The 19,827-nt window shown below is 40.0% G+C and overlaps 1 protein-coding gene across 1 annotated transcript; it reads left to right on the forward strand.

The window, feature by feature from the left end:
- Positions 1 to 281: 281 nt before the first annotated feature.
- Positions 282 to 18,275, forward strand: LOC146390754 (uncharacterized). Its single transcript, XM_084922214.1, has 12 exons — positions 282 to 389; positions 4,878 to 4,898; positions 5,459 to 5,776; positions 5,897 to 6,208; positions 6,332 to 6,643; positions 6,786 to 7,091; positions 11,843 to 12,157; positions 12,263 to 12,574; positions 14,457 to 14,589; positions 15,322 to 15,557; positions 15,652 to 15,806; positions 16,500 to 18,275. Exons 1-12 carry the CDS (start codon positions 332 to 334, stop codon positions 18,273 to 18,275), a joined length of 4,254 nt encoding a protein of 1,417 aa, XP_084778340.1. The 5' UTR covers positions 282 to 331.
- The last annotated feature ends 1,552 nt before the right edge of the window (positions 18,276 to 19,827 follow it).

A 19,827-nucleotide genomic window follows, 5' to 3' on the forward strand; every position in this document is an offset into this window, starting at 1 on the left:
AATGATAACAACAAAAACCACTACCATAGCCAACCAGAACAAAGATAGTAATAAAAAGTTAATTAAATCTTATTCTTAAGACTTCTTAATCTCAATCATAGCTTACCAGGTTACCTTCCAACTGTGTCTCAGTTGTCTAGACATGTAAATGCATTCCTTCACTGCATTCAGACAAAGTATGACGTCTGGTTCTTCTGGTTTTATCTTTTATTAAATACCTCATCAACTACACGAAGGGTAGGCGTTGATTACGGTAAAACGTGATCACAGAAGCTGAGCATATTCTTTTGTCTTTTAAAGTCTAAGACAATGATTGTAGTTGTTGTTAGCAATGGCGCTCCAACAGCTTGTGTGCTGGTTCAGTGTGATGATCGTACTCTTTTTCAAAGGTGAGAAAAAAAGATTGGTTTTTCTCATTACATAGTTTGTTTCTGGAGCAGATGTAAAAGAATAATTATAGGCACAAATGTAAACTACACTGTATAGTAAACTATATTATATAGTATAATATTTATTCCGATACTGTATTATTGTCATAAATATCCAATGTTATAATATTAACAAACCAAATTAATTAAACTCAATCACTGATTAAAATCTGCGTTTCACAAGCCTGAAGACTTTGGTAAATATCATTGTGTTTGACTCTGTTCAGCCAGTCTTTCTTTCCTTAAAAGTTTTATATACAAGGTTAAAATTTCAGTTTAAAACAGACTAGCTGTGTAGATTATTTTTTTTGCAGTGTTCATGTTGACAATGATCACTTTCAGTAATACTTGAGCAAATACACTGAAAAAAAAAAAAACCTGCTAGATGAACATTGCAAAAATATGTATATCAGTTACATGCAATTAATTTGTATATCGTCAACCTTAGTGTTTTATGTTATTACTGCTCACAATTTTTTCGTAACATGAACATGAACATGATTTTTTATGTTGTTCTTATGCCTTTTACTCCTGTCAAATATTTATAGAAACCATCTGTTTATTGGAAATTAAATGGTTATGTAAAATGTAAAGTTTTTTATAATGCTAATTGTATTTGACTACCATTTGTTAGATTGACAAGATTATTTTATGCTAAGTATATTTTAATTTCTAACTAATTACTGTATATACATATATAAACACATACACACAAACAATTTAGTGTTCAATAAATAAAACTAAGTTAAGATTGATCTCACTGTATGTACTATACATTTTCTTTTCAATCAGAGCAATAAGCTAAAATAATAGCTTTATTCAAAAATAACAATGAACAATGAACTGTATTTTTAAAATTACTATTGTAGTTTATGAGTCATCTGTTTAAAGTGCGTCTCTTGAAAAACATTCCATAACATTCCTCAGAAAGAATCTTACGACATCACAGCTATGTAAAAAACAAATATGTTTTTAAATGTAAGAGTCATAAGGAACTATAATAACAGGAACATATTTATTTAAATGTAACAAAGAAGAGCCTTAAAATAACATTTTAAACCACAAGCTCAAAACCAAGTGACCTAAACTGGTTAGTATTGGCTTGCATCTATCGCTAAAACATCACAATAACTCATACTAGACTATGCAATCTGTTTGTAGAAGTGCACCCTGCAATTGAAAATGGCCTCTTGGTAACCTGACCAGAAAAAAACCCAAACTATGTGTCACCAAGAAAAATAAACTGATGCTCTTTATGTAGTGTATTAGGGCTGTCAGCGTTATTAATCAGCATTAATGCTGCCCTAATACACTGCAATAACTTGTGCTAGGGAAAACATCACAAAACAACCAAAATTACCATGACCATGTCCAATGAGCTTGCAAATTGTCTGCCATCTATATATCTGTTTCAATGACTGAGACCAAGCTTGTGACCACCTGAGATCAGTTGACACCTTCAAAATTACTGTGGTGAATCAAGATGTCAAATAATGCAGTGATCATTTTGCAATTGCCCCAAAGTAGAGGGTGTGGTACACTCAGCCTCAAGCTGATGAGAAAAAAAAAGTGAGAATGGACTCAATGTTCAGCACCTCCATTGTCGAAGTCGCAGCACTGAGCTGCAACCACAAGGTGGTTGGTGCCTGTTGTGGTGGTTATACCCGAACCAAATGGTGGACACCAGAGGTGAAGGGAGTCACTGGACTGAAGAAGGAGTCCTATGGGGCTTGATTAGCTTGTGGGACTACAGAAGCAATTGATAGGTACCGACAGGCCATGCAGAACACAACTGGGGCAGTGGCTGAAGCGAAAACAAGGATGTGATAGTTGTGGCATATGTGTTAGAACAGTGAACCTGGAGGTGGTGATACAAGTTCTTTTGAAATTACCTTTTTAAAATAAAGAGAGCTTTTTCTCTTTATAAATACTGCTTTGTAACATCAAAAGTTATTACAGTGGCTTGCAAAAGTATTCGCCCCCCTTGAACTTTTCCACATTTTGTCACAATACTAGAGATGGCACGATACCACTTTTTTATGTCCGATACCGATATCATAAATTTGGATATCTGCCGATACCGATATGAATCCGATATAGTGTGTTTTTTAATCAATAAAACGTTTTTTTAATATCTTGCTGCATTTTGTATAAGTTCATACTCAAGTTTAAATAAACAACACTAAAGCTATTCTGTTATACCTGTATGTAAAAAATACACTGCGCCCAAAATATTTCATAGTTCAGCAACACTGATCAATCTAATAAACTTAAACCTACTCCATCCGAATAGAAGGTTTCCTCTGGGAAACAGAATTTCCCAGAGGAACCCACCCGAGGGATTAATAAAGTTTTATCTTATCTTATCTTATCCTCCCTATTCTGGTATTTTAAAGAGTACTTAGCAGAAATATTAAGCAACCTAACTAATAGGGTTGCAAACTCCCAGCAAAAAAAAATAGGGAACCACCCTCCACCTCATGATGCTTAATCAATGTAATCAAATTTAATTTGATGCAGGGGGGAAAATGCACAGAAATAAATTATTTTTCAAGAATAATTAAATAGATTCAACATCTTTCTTCAACAGAATTGCAGAATTCACAGATGGTACTTTCCCAAAGGAAAAAGTACTATAGCTTACTAGGGTATATTAGACTTAACAGTTACTACAGTAATGGACTTCTATATATTTTACATCAGATTAAAACTTTGGGTGTAAGAGTCAGATAATTATTTATTAAAAGCTAGACATTTTAAATGAGAATAAGAAAGAAAAGTATGTCTTTGTGCCCCCTTTTCCCTGTTAATGCCCTATCGGCCCCCCTGGCTAAACTTTGCTAGATCCGCCCCTGCACAGTTACCAGCCGTCAGCTACGTAGAAAAGGATCCTGGTGTAGAAAGTAATATTAAATAAATTCTAACAGCAGCTTATCAAGCTTAAACGTTCTGCTGTTGTTCAGCCGCTGGTTTCCTCTTTCTGGTGCAAAGTGGGCCAAAAACAAACAAGAGAGACGGACTCGCGACAGAAAAGCCGATCAGCTGATCATTAAGCAGTTTCACGATTGAAGTAGCAGCCGGAGAGAGAGAGAGAGAGAGAGAAGCAGTCGCTCCATATATCTGTTGTTAAGCTTAATGTGGGAATGCTTTACAAACATTCAGAGATGAACTTACACACTTGCTTTACTTCTCTCTGGGATAACTTCCTCGGAGATGAAATGCTGGTCTGCTCTATCACGTGATGCATACTGCTGCGACGTGCTACGGTTATGAGCCGAGTTACGCCGTGTAGCAAGTTTTGTGAGGTGCTTTTTTGATATTTAATGGATCGGATTACATTTTTTATTTCTCACCGATATCCGATCCAGTAATTTGGGTCAGTATCGGACCGATACCGATACGTAATATCGGATCGGTCCATCTCTACACAATACAGCCACAAACATGAATCAATTTTATTGGAATTCCAAGTGAAAGATCAATACAAAGTGGTGTACACGTGAGAAGTGGAACGAAAATCATACATGATTCGAAACATTTTTTACTCTTCTGCCCTCAGCTGAATGTCTCTATCCAGCTTATACAGAGAGCTAAACATTAAATGGCTTCAGTAAACACTCAGGAGACCGCGTGGCATTCTTCAGAGCTTTACTGATCCTTATTTTTCTTTTTGTAAAACTGTAATAACAGAAACAGAATACAGTGTATTCACTCTCCATACAAATACACAAAGATTACATTAAATATTGTTGACTTATGTAAACAGTCACTACACAATCTCAGTATAAACACTACACCCGTGTAGCATTTCAAGAGATACAGCTAACACAACATGCTGGTATGTTTCTTGCTAGCAGGTTAAAGAAAGGGCTAACAGCTAGCTTGTGCTAGTAACGTAACAAACTCGCTAAACACACAAGAAACTCATTACTTTGCTGAACAAGGTACTAATAAGTGGGAACAATAAACCGTTTTGCCACACTTACAGATTATGCCTTTTCAAGGGCGTCAGATGCAGGAAATTACAGAGACACAGAGAAATGGACCTTCCCTGTCGAGCGCTGGGAGAAAACCACTGCTTGAGCTCTTACATGGCGCTACCCTGTCAACCCACTAGATGGCAGGCTTTGTCCAGACAAGATCAGGAATAAACATATTTTCTGACATGTTGCAACAGTTAATTACAGAACGAATCATTATGACCCGCCATATAACGAACTTATAAAAAACATACCTTAGAAATAACAGGAGGGACAGAATATTTACAAATAAATAACTGAAAAGTGGGGTTTGTATGTTAATGTATTAACCCCTTTTAAATAAATGCTTGGGGTACACAATGCATAACAATACAACTTTAAGAGGTCCTGCCCAAATAACCATGTGTGATATGAAGATATGTCTTTATCTGAACTAAACTTTTTTTTGTCTTTCATTTCTGCTTTTCAGGTTGTGCTTCAAAGCTGCCCGGTGAGCAAACAAAAGCTCTATCTTTGTTAACTTTCATGTTTTTTTGGAACACGTTTCCGGATGTCAGCTCTACAGCAACAAGAGAAAAATACTAAATACCATAATGGTTGCATTCTATAATAGAGCCAGTGACTTAGTATGCAATAACTCCTAAATTTACAATGCATGTGTTATGTAATTTTCCTGAGATTAGCGTGCAATTTTAACACTAAGCACTAAGATGCAATGAGTTTTAACAAAAAAAAAGTATAAGTTTTTGAGCAGAAATTTTTTGTAGTGTTATAGCCTGAGTAATTTTCAAGCATTATTTTTTACTTTTTTTTCTTCTCTAACCCAGCTCTCCCATCAGCAGTACAATATTTTTCATAAAAATAATGCAACGATGTATACGCTTATCAATAATGTGTAATAACATTTCTTTGAGAAAGCTTTCTTCGTTCTTTTTATGTTTTGTGTCTTATGGTTCTTACTTCTGTGTGGGCAACTATGCTTCAGTATGAAAAGCATGGTATGTTGTATCCACCACATTTCTTTTATGTTCTTTGTTCTTGTTTTTTTAGATGGAGCCAAAATCATTTTAACTGGATCTGGATCGACTCGATGCTCTGGAAGAGTAGAAATTTATCACAATAATAACTGGGTGTCAGTTTCTGATTATAACTGGGACTTAAATGATGCAGAGGTGGTTTGCAGACAATTAAACTGTGGGACGGCACTAGAAGCTCTTCGATCAGCTCACTTTCGTGCAGAAACTGAACAGATTTGGCTTGATAATGTCAACTGTTCAGGAAACGAAAGTTCTCTAAATGAGTGTCAACACAGTGAATTTGGAAGACACAAATGTGGATATGATCGGAATGCTGGTGTGATCTGTTCAGGTGAGAAAACATTTAGATAATGAAGACATAAGTCATTCTGTTCTTGTGTGCCACAAATGAAATCTCTCCTATAAAATGTAATGAACATATAAAATAATGGTTATGCCCTTTGTCTGATAGATCTTATCAGGTTAGCTGGGTCTGGATCGACTCGATGCTCTGGCAGAGTAGAAATTTATCACAATAACATCTGGGGAAGAGTCTCTGATGGTGGCTGGGACTTAAATGATGCAGAGGTGGTTTGCAGACAATTAAACTGTGGGACGGCACTGGAAGTTCCTCATTCAGCTCACTTTGGTGCAGGAACTGGACAGATTTGGCTTGATAATGTGGCCTGTTCAGGTACTGAAAGTTCTCTAACTGAATGTAAACACAGTGGATTTGGATCACATAGCTGTGGACAAGGTCAGGATGCTGGTGTCATCTGTTCAGGTAATAAAACTGTTACATATTGACAACATCATAAGTCATTCTGTTCTTGTGTGTCATATATAAAATCATTCCTATATAATGTAAAGAACATATCAAAATATTTTTATGCCCTGTGTTTAATAGATCTGATCAGATTGGCTGGCTCTGGATCGACTCGATGCTCTGGCAGAGTAGAAATTTATCATAAAAATATCTGGGGAACAGTCTCTGATTATAACTGGGACCTAAATGATGCTGATGTGGTTTGCAGACAGATAAACTGTGGATCGGCAGTAGATGCTCTTCAACTTGCTTACTTTGGTGAAGGAACTGGACAGATTTGGCTCAGTGATGTGACCTGTTCGGGAAATGAAAGTTCTTTAACTGAATGTGAACACTCTGGATGGGGAAACTACTACTCTGGACATTACTACGATGTTGGTGTAATCTGTTCAGGTGACAAAATGAGAACACTTTCAGATATGTAACAATTTGCTTCATAGTCTGTTCAGTGTCATACATTTTTTTAAAAAAAACAAGGCACGTGTAAGGCACATATATCAAAATGATGGTTTCTTTTGTGACTTATGCTCAAAAGGTCCAATCAGATTAGCTGGATCAACTCAATGCTCTGGCAGAGTAGAAATTTTTCACAATAAAATCTGGGGAACAGTCTGTGATAATGGCTGGGACTTAAATGATGCTGAAGTTGTCTGCAGAGAGTTAAACTGTGGGACGGCACTAGAGGCTCCTCGATCAGCTCACTTTGGTGCAGGAACTGGACAGATTTGGCTTGATAATGTGGGCTGTTCAGGAAAAGAAGGTTCTCTAACTGAGTGTCAACACAGTGGATTTGGAGCAAATACCTGTAAACACGGTCAGGATGCTGGTGTGATCTGTTCAGGTGAGATACATTTGGATCTACTCAATGTCAAGTAATGCCATGTAAATGTAACTTTTCTGTTTTAGAGCTTTTTCATCCATTCATTGGTGTGTTTTAGATTACATTCATTGTGAGGAGTCAAATTAAGCTGTACAGTAACCATACTCTGTAGGATTTCGGTAATGAAGTGTTCCATCATTCTCTGTAAATGCAGTTGCGATTCAGAGAGACATAGATTAATTTAGGGGCTTAAAAAATTAAAGAAACAATTTTAAACATTTTTTTTAAATTTTCAAATGCACATTGGAGAGAGAGAGACAATGCAGTTCTCTATCACATTTCAAATCCCTCCACTACATTATATATTCCATATGTACAGGGAATGTGTTGTGTACTTTGTGTGGTACCGTGTGGTGACAGTGTGTACCTGTTTATTATTGTGGTGGGGAGCACCCTCCCAGAATTTCTGTTACCCCTGATAAAAATGTTTTGTTTTTTTTTAAACAGAAAAACTGCAGTGAGTTTAATGCTGGCTGCAGTCTTGTGGGTTTATGCTGCCAGTGGTTCCTTGCTGTGGCTCCCTGCTCAGTTTCTGCTAACCCTTGCGTTGCCATTTTCACTCATTGGCTTCCCAGTTGTACACAATTGTTCAAACAATTCCAGGAGCTCACTATTGCAAACTGTGATCCCTCTGGCGTATTGTCCACTAGTTGCAGGTTTATGCGCTCAGTTGGACCTCGCTGTGATCTGACACTAACAGGCCAGCGAGCAAGAGTTCTCCAGCTGCTATGGCTGTCTGGTCTGTTCTCGTGGTTGCGAGTTCACACTCAGCTCCTTCTCTGAGCTTGCTCACCTCAAAGCTGGAGAGATAGTCTCTCACTCAGAGAACCAAGGTTACAAAGTAACCATACATTTGCTTTCACATCGAGGCTCTCTCTTCATTCAGTTATGTACAGTATAACACTTTTAGACACCCCTAGAGTCGATGGCACGATACCCTAGGCAACAGATCAGGGTTCTGCCCAATGTGAAGGCCAAGCCTGAGAAGGAGATGGAAAAGATAGATAAGAGATACAGTTTTATTAGTCCCACACATGGGAAATTTGTTGTGTTACACCAGAAAATGGACAGTGCAAAGTTGCAGCAGTAAAAATGAGGAAAAACCATAAACTATAATAAGATAAAAAGAATAACTTACTATATAAATCTCATGGTCCTAGGTTGGTGACCCAGTTTTTGAGTATTGTACTTTTATTTCCTCGTGTTTTGACTAAAAGTGTTTTGCTTTCTGTTTTGTATTTCTAGCTCTAGTCCTTTGTTCTTTGTTCCCAGGTTTTGTTTCCGTGTTCCCTTTGCTCAGTGTCAAGTCCATGCCTCTGTGCCTGTTGTGTGTTTCCTGTTTTACTTTGGAAGTCTGTGTCTTATGTCAGTGTTTCTGGTTTTACTTCCCTTGTCTCATTAAGTCTGATTTCTCCCAGCTGTGTTTCCCTCCTGTCTCCCATTCCCTGATTACTATAGTGTTTATTTAAGCCCTGTGTTTTCCTTGCACTGTGTCATGTCATTCCCTCCCCGTGCTGTGTTTTGCCTCCATGTTTCTAGTAATATTCTAGCTTGCTGTTTCTTGGTTTGTTTTCTAGTTTCTCAGTTTTTTAGTTGGATATTCATGTTTTTAGTTTGGTTCCCTGGTATTTCATGTTTGTATGTTCTCCAGCAATAAAGCTGCCTCCTTTAGTTAATCACTCAATTTCTGAGTCCTACATTTGGGCCCTACCTCCTGCCTGTTACACAGCACTCACCATGACAATACAATAGAATAAAATACTATATACAGCAGAATACTATGTTGTCAGAAAAATTACACTCAGTGGTATTGCACGTGTGTGTGTATGTCTGTCTGTGCATATGTGGTAATCTGTAAAGTCTCTTGTTGTGGAGTCTGACAGCAGTAGGAAGGAAAGACCTGCAGAGTCTCTCTGTCCCACACCGTGGGTGCAGCAGCCTGACCCTGAAGGAGCTACTCAGTGCTGTCAAAGTCTCCTGCATGGGGTGGGAGATGTTATCCAACAGGGATGACAACTTAGCCACCATTCTCCTCTCACTCACCACCTCCACTCGGTCCAGAGGGCATCCTAGAACAGAGCTGGCCCTCCGGATCAGCCTGTTCAGTCTCTTTCTGTCTCCAGCTGAGATGCTGCCGCCCCAGCAGACCACACGTTAAAACATGGCCAAGGCCAACACAGAGTCATAGAAGGTCTTCAGCAGTGGGTCCTTCACTCCAAAAGACCTTAGTCTCTGCAGCAGGTACAGCCTGCTCTGCCCTTTCCTGTAGAGAGCATCTGAATCATGAGTCCAGTCCAGTTTATTGTTCAGATGAACCCAAGGTACCTGTAGCTGACCACAGCCTCAATGTCCATACCTTTTGTGTTTAGTATAGTGGAGGATGTTTGTGCCTGCAGAAGTCTACCACCAGCTCCTTGGTTTTTTTCAGTGTTGATCGGGAGGTTGTTCTGCTGGCACCAGTCCACAAAGCCTTGGGTCAGTTCTCTGTAATCCTTGTCTTGCCCATCAGTGATGAGGCTGACTATTGCAAAGTCATCAGAGAACTTCTGCAGGAAGCACTGGGTGAAGTTGTGAGAGAAGTCTACAGTGTAGATGGTAAAGAGGAATAGAGCCAGAACCGTTTCCAGTGGGGCCCCAGTACTGCTGATGACCCAGTCCTGAGTTCTCACATACTGTGGTTGGTCGGTGAGGTAGTCTAGTATGCAACGTGATGGTCTGCTCCTGTGTTCTCCAGATTCTCCTTCATGACTGTGGGAAGAATGGTGTTGAAGGCACTGGAGAAATCGGAGAACAGGACTTTCACAGTGCTCCCAGCGGTCTCCAGGTGAGAAAGGGAATGATGTAGGAGGTGAATGATGGCATCATCTACTCCAATTCCAGGCTGATAGGCAAACTGAAGTGGGTCCAGTGATGAGCTCATTAGGGTATTGGCTTTAATCCTGCTCAGTACTCGTAACCTGGATAGTTGAGAGAGACAAACTGGAGCCATGTGCTAGCTCTCTCTATTCCTTTTTCCGTTGCTCCTTGTCTTCAGATGTGAAGGCCCTCCTCTTCTGCTTGAGAACAGCTTTTATTTCTTGGGTGATCCAAGGTTTGTTGTTGGAAAAGCACTGCACGGTGGGTACGGTGTTATCCATGCATAAGTTAATGTAATCCATAATGCAGGTCACAAGGCTGTCAATGTCCTCCCAGTGGTCGTCACAGAGCATCTCCCAAACAGTGGACTCAAAACAGTTCTTAACCCTCTGAGGTCGAGGGACGCATCACATGACCAATTTCAGACAACACAGCTACAAGATGTAGCGACTCTGAGTCTCCATTTCAACTTGGGTCGAAAGTGCGGACTTCAAACTATATACCAGTTTTTGAATTGTGTCGATGGGCCACATAAAACCAGAGTTATGATAAAAAATACACGCAATGTTTTTTTCTGAACAAAACCACGGTGTTTACAGCGGGAAGAACGGTAAAAACTGCGTTTTCTACGGACAGCGCTAGCAAACACTCTCCGCTTGCGATTGAAAAAAGAAAAAGAAAAAACTCCCCTTTCCTATTGGTGTTAAAGTTTACCATGTCAGCCAATCCAAAAAATGATATAGTAACATGTGGCACTTGGTTGTTTAGGGAGAAGGGGAAGTTTTAGGAAGGACACAGAAATGAATAGAGCTTCTGTAACAGGCTGCCACACAAGAGGTGCGCCGGAGTTTAAACACAAACAAACAAACAAACAAGAAAATTCAGACAAATCGGAGTAAAGTGACATGGAAGAAATGGGATGATACTAGAGACAAGGATCTGCCCAACACCTCAGGGAAGTAGACACCAGCTGGTCTGTCTTCCTAATGGTCTGAAGTGCCCAATATACCCTGAAGATCCGGAACAGAGCAGAGAGCAGCCTGGCAGAGAGCTAACATGTGGTCTAACCCAGAGGAAAGACACTGAGCCCAGCAAATACATGGAGCTCGTTAATCCACCTGTTTTAACCGTCAGTGTTATCTCATTCGAAATAATATTGTAAACTGGGGTAACTGTGTGTTGGGTCTGTGTTTCCACAAGCCCCACTAGTCTAGAGACTTATTCTCGTTAACGACAAAAACAAGATGAACATCTTTTACTTGCTAGCAAGGGAGGCCCCAGCCGGTGTCTGAGAAAGCACTCTGAATCCTACCGCAAAATGACCCCAACGACGGCCTCCGCTTGCTGCCTTTTGTTGGGAAAACAGTTCACACAATACACATCACAGCAAAGCACCTCCCACATGGTTCTAAGACAAGGCACTATGTGTGTGTATGTCTAAAAACATCTGTATGCATGTGAGAATGTGTGTGTGTGTGTGTGTGTGTGTGTGTGTGTGTGTGTGTGTGTGTGTGTGTGTGTGTGTGTGCGTGTGTGTTTGAGTGAGTGTGTGAGAATGTGTGTCTCTCTGTGTGCATGTGTCTCTGTATGCATGACTTCCTGCTCACCAAAAGAATCATAAAAGCAGGAAGCAACATCACAAGAAACAGATCTTCCAGATAGAACGTATCTGCAATAAAAGCCTCTCCAGCCAGTGGTCCGAGACAAAGGAATGTCTTGATCCTATAGATTGAACTCAGACCTTACAAATTTAAGAAGTACAATGACAACATTCAACAATTAGACTTTACACTGTGCTTGGACATTAAAAGTATTGTATGAACTATCCCAACCTTATCTTTGTGTTTTGTTTTCAGCTGTGCCAATGATCTTAACTGGATCTGGATCGAGTCGATGCTCTGGGAGAGTAGAAATTTATCACAATAAAATACGGGGAACGGTTTGTGATCATGGCTGGGACTTAAATGATGCAGAGGTGGTTTGCAGACAGTTAAACTGTGGGACAGCACTGGAAGCTCCTCATTCAGCTCACTTTGGTGCAGGAACTGGACAGATTTGGCTTGATAATGTGGGCTGTTCAGGTACTGAAACTTCTCTCACTAAGTGTCAACACAGTGGATTTGGATCACACAGATGTGGACATGGTCAGGATGCTGGTGTGATCTGTTCAGGTGAGAAAACTGTTAAATATTCAAGACATTATAGATCAGCCTATTCTTGTGTGTCAAATGAGAAATTTAACATATCAAAATTTTGTTATGTCCTTTGCCTGATAGATCTGATCAGATTAACTGGCTTTGGATCGACTCGATGCTCTGGCAGAGTAGAAGTTTATCACAATAACATCTGGGGAACAGTCTCTGATTTTAACTGGGACCTAAACGATGCTGATGTGGTTTGCAGACAGATAAACTGTGGGTCGGCACTAGAGGCTCCACGACTTCCTTACTTTGGTGAAGGAACTGGACAGATTTGGCTTGGTGATGTGACCTGTTCAGGAAATGAAAGTTCTCTAACTGAATGTCAACACTCTGGATGGGGAAACTACTACAGTGAACATCACTACGACATTAGTGTCATTTGTTCAGGTGAGACAACTTTTAGATAGAGAACAATTTCCTCATGGTGTCTTTAGTGTCATACATATATGTGGAAGGTCTATCCTTCACATAGAGCCACATAGATCTCCGATGTTGTTTCTGGGATCAGCTGGAGCCACTTGCAAAGCTTGAGAGTCACTGCACCAAGTGCTTGAAGTTATATGTATATGTATATTTAATGTAAGTTACATATATTAACCCTCTGGGGTCCAGGGTATAATTGGCCGTTTTTGACTACTTTTGATTTTACCTCTATATTTCTCCTTTAAAATATGTTTTTCTTGCCTTGTTTGGTATCATTATTTTCAGCATAACCTCAAATATCTGAAATTTGAGTTGTTTTTTCATTTTGGTATACTATATTAGCACAGTTGATCTAAAATCAGACAAAAAATTCAAAATCCGAGTAGAAAAAAGTTATATTTTTTACTGTAAAACCCACAAACATGTTCAATGAATCATTTTCATAACTTGAAATGCAAATAGAAATTGTACATTTCTAAAAAATTATGCACAAGTTTTGCAAACAACAAAGTTATATGGTACTATTTACCTAAAAATGCAGCCAAGGCCTCAGGCGTTTTTTATATAACCATTTAAATCTATTTACAGAACAATCAGGTGTGCTGCATCAAATAAGAAGGCACACAAATTATTTGTGCCAGTCCAAAAAATGTAGTTTGTGTTCAGTATAAGACAGAGGAGAACACCACAGGCCTAAACCCTGCAGGTCTGACAGCAGGAGGTGCATCAGTCCAGTTTTCCATGTGGGAACAGCGTTTACACTGGAATCTGCCTTTGACGGCTTTTTTTTTAGAGCAAATATGAAATTCAGCAGTATAACTGACACACAATACAAGACAATAACTACACAACAAACTAACTACAGCCTCCAAACACGCTAAACGTCACTAATGTCTCACATATGAAAACTCGCTCTCTCTCTTTCTTTCGCTCACCCGCTTTCCATCGCGGGTGTCACTCCTAAAAACTTAGTCTTCTCCCTAAACAACCAAATGTCACATGTTGCCTTATCCTTTTTTTCGATTGGCTGACATGGTAAACTCTAACACCAATAGGGAAGGGGTGTTTTTTCTTTTTTCACTCGCAAGCGGAGAGTGTTTGCTAGCGCTGTCTGTAGAAAACGCCATTTTTACCGTTCTTCCCACAATTCAAAAACTGGTATATAGTTTTAAGTCCGCACTTTCGACCCAAGTTGAAATGGAGACTCTGACGTGCTGCACCTTGTAGCTGTGTCGTCTTAACCCTGGAGAACCCATGGGGTCAAATTTGACCCCATGGGTTCCCTAGTAAACTAGTGGGGTCGGATCTGACCCCATGGGTTCTCCAGGGTTAAATTGGTCATGTGATGTTGACGCGCCGGCGCGTCCAGCGACCCCAGAGGGTTAAAAAAGTAGTTTGTCTTGTGACTTATGCTTAAAAGGTCCAATCAGATTAGCTGGATCGACTTGATGCAGAGTAGAAATTTATCACAATAACATCTGGGGAACAGTCTTTGATGACAGCTGGAAATTAAATGATGCTGATCTGGTTTGCAGATATTTAAACTGTGGGACAGCGCTAGAGGCTCCTCATTCAGCCCACGTTGCTGCAGGAACACACCCTCATTGCTTCTATCATTAGAAGGGAGCTGTGGTGATGTCAGTGTTTGTGTACAACATGACCAATGACTAGAGTGAAATGGGCCTATTACAGTTATCTGTGATTTATCCCCTTTGGGTTTTTCATCAGGAGGGACATTCAGCATAAAACTCAGCTAAACAAAACATGACGAGCTACCCACTGTGGCGACCCCTTGTGACATGGAAAAGTAGTTTTTACAGTTAGTTGTGATCTTTTGTTTTGCCAGCATGCGGCAGGGCTGTGGAAAGCACAGAAAGTTGGCCCTGGCAGGTCACTATAAGCCACAACGGAGAGTTTCGGTGTGGGGGGTCCTTAATCACCAACCAGTGGGTGCTGACAGCTGCTTCCTGCATATCACAGTAAGTCACTGTTGCCATTTTAAATTTCTGTGTGATGATGTTGCAAATGACCATTACTCCTCGGTTTACATCTAACTTAACCTCTTAAGCTCCAACGCCCCCTGATACTGGGGCAAAAGGCAGGAGATCAGGTAGGTTTGGGGCTTAAGAGGTTAAGATTTACAGGTTATCATTCTACTTATTTTCTGAAGGTCAGGAGTTTTTAATATCTTAAAAATTCACTCTACAGAAATAGATTTCCAGAAACAATTTTTTAGGGCAACAAGAATCGTTGGACCCTCAGTGTGACGTGGCAGACCACGTGAGTTCACTATTGTGATGGGATCAAGCAGATCACTTCTGGAGGTTGTCCAAATCTGAGATGTAACTGCTGTCCAAAATGTTTAGCATAAAGACATACAATGGGGAAAGGCTAGCCTAGCTGTTTGTTAATAATAATAATAATAATAATAATAATAATAATAATAATAATAATAATAATACTAATAAATATCACAGATATCTTTAAATCATTATCCCTGCCAATAATTAACCCCAAACACAGAAACACACACACAAAGAGAAAAAAGAGCTTTGAAAGTAATGATTCCATTTTCGCAAAATAAATCACTGATGTGTCCATTTTCAAGATCACATGAACAGTACCTGGTTTGAAATGTGATCTTGACCAAATCAAGCTAATAGAAAAGAAAAAAACAACAAACCATTCTTTTTCACAATTTTTAAATTTAGTAACCTGACAGAGGTCCATCTCGGCTGCCACAACCAGTCAGATTTAAGCTCCAGCAAAATGTCTCGAACATTGGAAGACATCATCTGCCATCCTGAATTCAACAACAACACACATGAGAACGACATTTGTCTTCTGAAGCTGTCAGTTCCTGTGACTTTCACAGACTACATTCAGCCAGTCTGCTTAGCCTCATCAAAAAGCACTTTCCACAGTGGGACAAGCAGCTGGATTACTGATTTATGTGAAAATGGTAAGTATATAAAATATTCTTTAATTTTCTAGGAATGTACAGGGTTTTTTTTTTTTAAAGTTCTTCTATTTCTTTTTACAATTTGGTAACGATTCCTTCCTGAACATCCTGCGTGAAGTAAATGTACCAGTAGTGGGAAACAATGAGTGTCAGTGCTACTATGAAGGTGACAAAGTGATCATGGAGAATATGATCTGTGCTGGGCTCAGCGCTGGAGAGAAGGATTCATGTCAGGTGATCCCGAAGATTCATGTATAATGTCACTCCTTGATTAGTGCTGGGAGAATTATGTGTTACTTTCATATTGGATTATTGTTTTTTTCTGTTATTGTATCAACCTTACTGATATTATAGACTGTTAGCTTTCACGACTCAACCAAGATGATTTATTACTCAATCGAGTTTCAGCACAGTTGGATACACAAAAAATATCTTATCGAAACTTCTGGGGAAATTTTTATCAGCGACATCATAGTCGTAAATGTACTTGAGTGCCTTAGTGCAACAGGTTAACCACAAAAACAAGCTTTAAAATTAATTCTCAATGGGGACTAGTAAGGCGCTTCAGTGTCTGTTTAGCTTTTTCTGTCCTTGAAGAAGCATCCTCTTAACATATAAGCGAATCAAAAATATATTTGTGATTGGTTTGATAGCTATCCAGTTGCAGGTTGTAGAAATCGTTCACACTTACTTAGGGACTCTCCTTTCATTTTGATGTGGGCTGACTGTTTCATTTTGTTACTGTCTTTGTGACTATTAAAGTTAATTACAGACTCATAAATAAAATAATAGCTTAGAGTGAGGTAAGCAAACTGCATTTTAGGTTAGTGTTCATAATATTCATGCTTTAGCAGGATCAACACAGAAACAGGTGTAACTAAAAGGTGTTTCTCTGCCTTCAGAACTTTGATCTTTCTTTTCTCACAGGGTAACTTAGGGGGACAACTAATGACAAAGAGAGGATTTGAATGGCTCCAGAGTGGAGTTGTGACTTTTAATGATGACTGTGCAAGACCTGCAGTCTTCACTCGTGTGTCAGAGTACCAAAATTGGATCAAGGACACCGTCACTGGCACTCAACCAAACTTTGTTACCTTCACCTCGTTGGGCCCTGACAGTGACTTTTATTTCACCTGTCCAACATCATCAACTCTTCCTGTCCCCACAGCTGTCACTACTGCTGTCCCCACCGCTGTCTCTACTGCTGTCACCACCACTGTCCCTACTGCTGTTTCCTCCATTTTCCTTTCCACTGTTTCCACCACTGCTCCCACGATAGTCCCTACTCCTGTCCCCACCACTGTCCCAACTACTGCCCACACTACTGTCCATTCTAGTATCCCCACAACTGACCCTACTGCTGCTTATTCTACTGCTGTCCCCAACACTGTCCCTTCTACCTTCCCCACCACTATCCCTACTCCTGCCCCCAGCACTGTCCCCAGCACTGTCCCTACTGCCGTTTCCCCCAGTGTCCCTTCCACTGTCTCCACCACAATTCCCACAATTGTCCCTACAGCTGTCCTTTCAACTGCACCTTGTACTGTCCCCACCGCTGTCCCTTCTAGTAACCCCACCACTGCTTTCCCTACTGTCCCCACTGCTGACCCCACCACTGTCTCTACTCCTAGCCCCACCATCTCCCCTACTCCTTTCGCAACTAGCCCCACCATCTCCACTACTCCTATCCCAACCACTGTCCCCACCACTGTCCCTCCTGCTGTCCCTTCTACTGTCCCTTCTACTATCCCCACTGCTTCTTCTACTTCTGTCCCCATGACCGACCCTACTGCTGTTTCCCCTATTGTCTCCTCCACTGACCCCACCACTGTTCTCACCATTCTCCCTACTGCTTTCCCCGCCACTGTCCATCTGACTGTGTCCACCACTGTCCCCACCACTGCCCTTCCTACTATTCCGACCATTCTCTCTACTGCTTTCCCCACCACTGTCCCTTCTACTGTCCCCACCACTGTCACTACTCCTGCCCTCAGCACTGTCCCCATCACTGTCCCTTCTACTGGACCCACCACTGTCACTATTCCTAGCCCAACCAACTCCCCTACTCCCACTGTCCCCACCAATGTCCCTCCTGCTGTCCCTTCTACTATCCCCAGTGCTTCTTCTACTTCTGTCCCCACAACCGACCCTACTGCTGTTTCCCCTATTGTCTCCTCAACTGTCCCCACCACTGTTCCCACCATTCTCCCTACTGCTTTTCCCACCACTGTCCCCACCACTGTCCCTTCTACTGTCCCCACCACTGTCCCTACTCCAGCCCCCAGCACAGTCCCTTCTACGGGCCCCACGACATTCCCTACTGCTGTTTCCACAATTGTCCTTTCCACTGTCTCCACCACAGTTCCCACAATTGTTCCTACTGCTGTCCTTACAACTTCCCCTTCTACTGTCCCCACCACTGTCCCAACTACTGCACCCACTGCTGTCCACACTGCTGTGCCCACCACTGTCCCTACTGCTTTCCCCCCCATTCTCTCCTCCACTTTCCCCACTACTGTTCCCACCATTCTCCCTACAGCTGTCCCCACCACTTTCCCCACTGCTGTCCCCACCACTACCTCCACCACAGGTAACAGTAAAATTGATAGTGGTGAAAACCTGGTCCACTTCACTCACTTCACCTCTCTCTGTATTCTTCTTGTGTTGCTCCATGTATTCGTTGGACTGGTTGAATATAACTAAACACATTTACTTAAGTCTTGTACCTGAATACACACTTTAAATACTTTTACTTCAATAGTAATTTAGTACTTTCCTTTTACGTCATTTTTTATATTTGAGGGGAATTGCATCTTTCTCTCCAATATATTCATGAGACAATGATTCAACATTTTGAAACTAAATGATCTAAATTTGAAAATGGAAAATATTTTGCCGTTTCGAGTTTCTCAAATTACAGTGATGGGTAAATGGGTTTGTTTTTATATGGCACTTTTCTCCTCATAGCACTCAAAGCAACTTGCCACTATGCCATAGTTACCATACCAGCATGCTATACATTTTCTATGTAACTGCTTCCATCACATGCTCTTTCTCAAGGATATTTGGCATGCAAATTTGATCAGTGTAAGGTTTTAATTACACTGATTAATCTTTTAAGCTCTTAATTTAATAAATTAAAAATATATTATTTATTAGATCAAGTATTTCTTTCTTTTTGTTTAGTTTAGTTTTTCTTTTGTTGTTGTCTTGCAGCAGAAATTTTCATCTACATCCACTCAAAGTCTCAGAACTTTAACAAAGTGTTTTTCTTTTCCTGTGAACTGAATGAGGATGTTTTAAGAATTATAATGCCTAAGTTTATGCTGTACACAAGGTTTCTGGAAATACTCCTATAAAAATAAACCCACACATTGTTTCGATTACTAGAAATGACTTACATAGAGGCTTGTTCAACCTGTGACGCTGCTCATAAGGCAGGAAGAAAAAAGTCTGTCGCGTTATGAATGATCATTTCCTCATTATTAAAGATGACATGACATGACTCATTTTTTCTTGACATTTCCTTCACAATGAACATAGAAACAAAACAAAACAAACAGCAACTGAAAGCCATTGCTGTAAAGACGTGGCAGAGTATTTCATTTTAATAGATACAGAAAAAAAAAAGACTCATTATGCAAAAGTTACAAATCAGTTTGCATTTAATTGAGTAAAATAAGTATTTGATCCTCTGCAACCCAGCCAGAATCAATCAATTAAAACACACATGTTTGGGCACCTTTCTCACAGAGAGAGGGAGAGTTGAGTTATGAAACAACAAATCTTTGTATGAGAAAACAGTCTAAATTCTGATCTAATCTAACAAAGGGGTTCTAACAGCAGTTTTCCATTTTGGATCTGTCCAAAAACAATTACCAGAAGTCCCGTCGCTCCACAATAGTCAACTTAGGCAGGTTTTACTTTTGATTCAATTAAATAATTAAAAAATAATGACACCAAAATTAAAATTAAATGGATGATTTTTAGAGCTGTTTTCATCACTTCAATATAGTCTATAGTCTCCTGGATGTATAAATTGTATTTTACAAAATATTTCTCCTGTGTCAGTGTTTGAAATTTGTTATGATGTCTGAAATGCTGTTTCATGCATAAAAAAGAACAATGTTTAAATACAAATAAATATAGTCAACTACAAAGATCTGCGTGTGTGTGTGTGTGCTATTTTTGTCAGCACTTACATTACTCAATTTCCAAAAACACACGGTAAAATGAGTGAAATTTTCACCTCTGC

This window comes from Perissodus microlepis, chromosome 3, assembly GCF_051167445.1.
Source record: "Perissodus microlepis isolate ML-2025 ecotype Zambia chromosome 3, ASM5116744v1, whole genome shotgun sequence".
Taxonomy (NCBI): Eukaryota; Metazoa; Chordata; class Actinopteri; order Cichliformes; family Cichlidae; genus Perissodus; species Perissodus microlepis.

Bases quoted from the DNA above. Each gene is read 5' to 3' on its own strand.
- LOC146390754 (XM_084922214.1), top strand. From the start codon at position 332: ATGGCGCTCCAACAGCTTGTGTGCTGGTTCAGTGTGATGATCGTACTC. The intron at 390-4,877 runs GTGAGAAAAAAA...TCTGCTTTTCAG, and splicing joins GATCGTACTCTTTTTCAAAG to GTTGTGCTTCAAAGCTGCCC. The intron at 6,644-6,785 runs GTGACAAAATGA...TATGCTCAAAAG, and splicing joins TGTTGGTGTAATCTGTTCAG to GTCCAATCAGATTAGCTGGA.